The 4,805-nt window shown below is 24.3% G+C and overlaps 1 protein-coding gene across 1 annotated transcript; it reads right to left on the bottom strand.

The window, feature by feature from the left end:
* Positions 1-18: 18 nt before the first annotated feature.
* Positions 19-2,809, bottom strand: LOC121172759 (probable peroxygenase 4). The gene is made up of 3 exons (XM_041004917.1): positions 2,588-2,809; positions 2,346-2,450; positions 19-1,845 (listed from the first exon to the last, which is right to left on the bottom strand). Exons 1-3 carry the CDS (start codon positions 2,634-2,636, stop codon positions 1,751-1,753), a joined length of 249 nt encoding a protein of 82 aa, XP_040860851.1. The 5' UTR covers positions 2,637-2,809; the 3' UTR covers positions 19-1,750.
* Positions 2,810-4,805: the final 1,996 nt, after the last annotated feature.

A 4,805-nucleotide genomic window follows, 5' to 3' on the forward strand; every position in this document is an offset into this window, starting at 1 on the left:
TATAAGTTACATTATTATTATATATTATGTGAGTTTAAAATACAGAATATATAAGTTAGTATATAATGTGAATTAAAAAATACATGATAAAGTTATTTGTAATTAATAAATAATGTTCACATAAAAAAAAAACTAGTAGATAATATAAATCTGAAATACATGACATAAATATAAGATTGTTGTAATTAATAAATAATGAAATTCAAATGCACTAGATCAAATTTAAATATGTTTCTACCGAGAAAACAATAGCAGGAATAAGAAAATTTGGAGTATATGTGTCTTTTGAATTTTTTTTTACATAAAACAAAAAGTTATTTTATGATTTTAGTTGAGTTTGTTTTTGTGTTATTGTCATATGTTTAATTTGTGTACACAATCCTTTTTTTAAAAGAAACGTGAAAAAAATACTTATTTTGTGTACTATAATTTTTAGCAAATAAGGACCCTTATATATTGAGTTTTTAGTTTATTTTATCTTAATTTTTTTTCAACTTGCTAATAAGATTTTAAAAAAATATTGATTTTAATTTATTTTCTTAATATATTAAAAAAATTATTCTTTAAAAAGAATATAATTATTACTTATTCTAATACATATGGTAGAAAAATATTTTCTTAAAAGATGTTGTTGCTTCAGTAAAAACAAAATGTTTCCTTTACACAAAAAAAAGAAGAAGAAAAAGTTGTTGCTAACCAGCATTTCGCTATAAACATTTCAGTATACGCCATATGGTACCAGATGCCATTTCGACTTCGTGGATACCATATGTTGACCCTTTTCTTTCTTTTACTTTAATGTTCTTTAGTGTAGTTTTCTTCTCATAACAGACAGTCATGAAAGTTGCGTAATCTTTAAGTATTCCTTCTACCATTCTGTAAAAAAAAAGTATTCCTTCTACCATTCTGTAAAAAAAAGTATTCCTTCTACCAAAAAAACTTTAAGCATTCCTTTCATTTGATTCAAAATATTTATTATTTAATTTCTATTAAAAATTAGGGAAGAAAATAAATTATTTTATTTTAAAGCCTGGGTATAGTATTAATTTTAAAAAGTTATAATGATTCATATCAATAATATTAAAAAATTCTAACAAATTATATATTTCAAGTATATTCTGTAATTAATTTGAAAACTTTCTGATTAAACGATAAAAAAATCTGTTTTAGATTTTAGTTCTGAAGACAAAAATATCTTATGTTAAATTTAAAATAACTATATAACCCAAAGGATAACTATTAGATGAAAAGAAATTAAATTATGAGATGACATCTTTTATTTTATTCTAAATCATTTTACTAATATACTTTAATTAACGAGTTTAAATGTTTAATTTTAATAATTATCAGTAAAATAATTATATTTTCAATTCATTAGAAATTACTTTAAATGATGAAACATAAGTTTTTAGGATTGGATCCATATATAATCCAAAGTTTTTGATCGTATGAGGAAAGAAACTACGGAGAGATATAGAAAGTTGTTTTTAATTGGACCTAAATCTTTTGTTTTTTTTTTAATTATATAGTATAGATTGAAGTAAAATAGTGTGAGACTCATAAAATTTTATAATTTTTAATAAATTTTAACTAATAAAATTTCGTTTGCGTTCAAAATAATATGTTGTAAGAGTTATTGTTGATTGTAACATACTAAAACTTCTCTTTAATAAAAAGAAAGCTTCTTACTGAGAAGAAAATAAAAGCTACTAAAAGAGGAAAGTAACGTGTATGGTGTGGGATGAAAGAGTCAAAGTACCGGGCGGGTTTTCTGACTGAGACCTCCATTGATGAAAATAGCAGCAACGGACGATAATAAGTACCCACAACCTATTGCTCGAAATCCTGCAATCAATCATGTTCATTTTTGTTCAGCTATTTCTCTTATAAGCGATAAAAACTCGCATATTTTATGTGATGACGTAGTTTAGTTGGTTGAGAAGAATATCTGAGTGTTATAAATTATTTAATACTTACGGAAAAAAAACTGCCATATTTTTACATGCAAATCTGAATCTAATTATAAAAAGAGCTTCTGCCTTAAAGGGAGAAAAAAAAACAGAGATTTTGGAAACTAGTGGAAGCGGATCAAATATAGTGTTTGGAGATGTGTTTTGGATTCATTTGTTTTTATATTTTCACATGAAAACGCAGAAGCTGCTATTATTTCCTTTTATATTTTCACATTTTCAGTTCATATGTGGATATATCAATTATTCCAAGACGAGATCGAAACATGTATGAATTATGTTTCATTGATTTAATTTCCGTTTAAAGAAAAGATACACTACATGTATGTTAACTTAATGAGCATATAAAAAATAAACACAGAAAATTAATTAAACCTTGGAAAGTCTCCCACGGGTATATGATGCCATCGTGGTTCCTGTCGAAGAACGCAACGTGCTTTTGCAGAACGTTTTGATCGTGTGGTATTGGTTTCTCATCAACTGCACATTAAGTTCACGAAAAAATATTAAAAGTGGGTACAAAAAAAATGTATAGTAACTAAATTACGATCAATACAACAAAAGTGTATAAAATAAATAATAAATAAAAACACAAAAGGGTAAAAAAAATCGGTTACCCTCTTGGTTATTATTGCTCTGTTTTGTACTAGAAGACAAGGAAGCCATGGATGTTTGATAGGAAGAGAAAGAGGAAAATATGGACAAAGTATATTAAAGAGAAAGAATGGGGACAAAGAAGGGGCGAAGAACTTTTTGGTGAATGAATTAGAATTGTGATGATCACGATGATGGTGAACATATTCCGCGTGTGAAGCTTTTATATACAAGTTTGGTGAAGCATAGATTTGGTTAGGAGACAAAGCAAGATGAGATACCTTTACCTTCACAGTAATCAACTAATCGGATCCTAATTCGTTATATTCTTAATTAATGAGCAATACATATTTTATTTATAAAATGTGTATTGAAAATCGATCAGATGAAATTGAAAGGGATATCCAGTGAAGAAATATATATATATATATATATATATATATATATATATATAAGGATAAAAAGATTAATTTGTCATAAAAGAAATATTTTTAATTAATTGTTAATTGTGTAGGTTTGAGTGAAATGCACAAATAATTCAGGAGCAGATATTTTATTAACATACAGATTTTTTTTGTGTAGAGTATTTTTAACATAAGTTTCATTCGAAGTCCAAATTAAAAAACAAAACAAAAATAAAGAAAAAAGTAAAGTCTTAATCTCTCTCCGTTAGAAAATCTCTGCAAGGTTTCACATCACAACATAATTTTTTAAAATGTATTATAAAAATGTTTTAAAGTATTTTTAACATTTTCTGAAGAAAATATTTTTCACTGGTAATTGATTATTAGAAATTATTTTAAAAAAATTGTTCAGAAAATTTAAATTTGAAATTGAAATTTAAAAGTCTATAAAAAGTAGTCACGGTCCATCATAATTTTTTTTTTAAAAAACATTAAGAAACATGTGTGACTTATCTACTAAAGTTTTAAGAGAGTTTTTCTCACAACCTCATTGTTTCTATTGAAAACAAACTACTTTTAGTTAAACACTTGCAAATCAAGTAAAGACTCTTTCAAAATCGATCTTCAACTCGTATCATCTTCTCTGATAAATAGAAAATTTTATGTACTTATAACACACAATTTATTGTGATAAGAGACTGTGTATCTCTTGAATTGTTAATTTTTGAACTGTACAACATTTTAATTTTTCAAGATGTGAACATTCATTTAAACTCTCTTAATAAATGTTGGATTAAACATATTTTTATTATTTATAAAGAGTTTAATATCTATATACTAATAATATAAAATATTTTATATTATCATTTAATCATAAATTATCATTTGAATTATTTTTAAATAATTATTTTAAAATTCAATAAATTTATTATATATGATAAATTGTGATGTGATAATTAAGTGTATAACCTTTTTCTCATTTTTAAACGTTGAAACGTTTGTTTTTAGTAGTTCCTCACTTTATTAAATGTGTCGGTTAATCATAGTTACTAGCTCGTCAACAAGTTAACGTTGATTTATGTTTTGGCAATCAAAAATCGCTATAAAATATGGATTATAGATTATAAGAGATGATGATTTTAAACCTCTACATAAATCACAATTTTCACCGTTTCTATCTTCCTTCATGGCAACCTCAAAGATAGAAACTGTGAGGATGTTAAAGTCTGGCATTCTGAATTTTTGTTGTCAATAAAATCGTCACATCTTGTAATTTATATTATGTATGTAACAACATTTTACTGCTTAAACTAAAATCACCGTGAACTCTAGTTGACGGAGTTAGTGATCGAGATCAATTTTGACACATTTTATAAAATAAGAGACTAAAAGTTAATGATTTAAAATAGAAGAAGTAAAAACAAAATTTTAAAATTTTCTAGGAAAAATATATATTTAATCCAAAAATATTTTTCTAAGACTATGTGGACTTCGGAATGGAACCCCTAACCACATATGATATGTATGTTAAGATACTGTAGTTAGTTTTTTTTTCTAACTAAGAAGTTTATTATTTTTTGAAATATTACTTAAAATAATATTTTTTAAAACATTAGTTTCTAATTTATATATATATATATTTCTTTTTATGTTTAATATATTTATCAAATTTCTTGATTAAATTTTTAAAATAAATAATTTTTTCTAATTTTTCATTTTTTAATTATCAGCTTTCAACTAGTTTTTGGTCATTTTTATAATTTTCGGTCATCTTTTTTACTTTAATTAATTTTTTCAAACATAACCATATTTAAAGGCCATTATTATGTGTCAAACA

The sequence above is a fragment of the Glycine max genome, chromosome 9 (genome assembly GCF_000004515.6).
Source record: "Glycine max cultivar Williams 82 chromosome 9, Glycine_max_v4.0, whole genome shotgun sequence".
Lineage (NCBI taxonomy): Eukaryota > Viridiplantae > Streptophyta > Magnoliopsida > Fabales > Fabaceae > Glycine > Glycine max.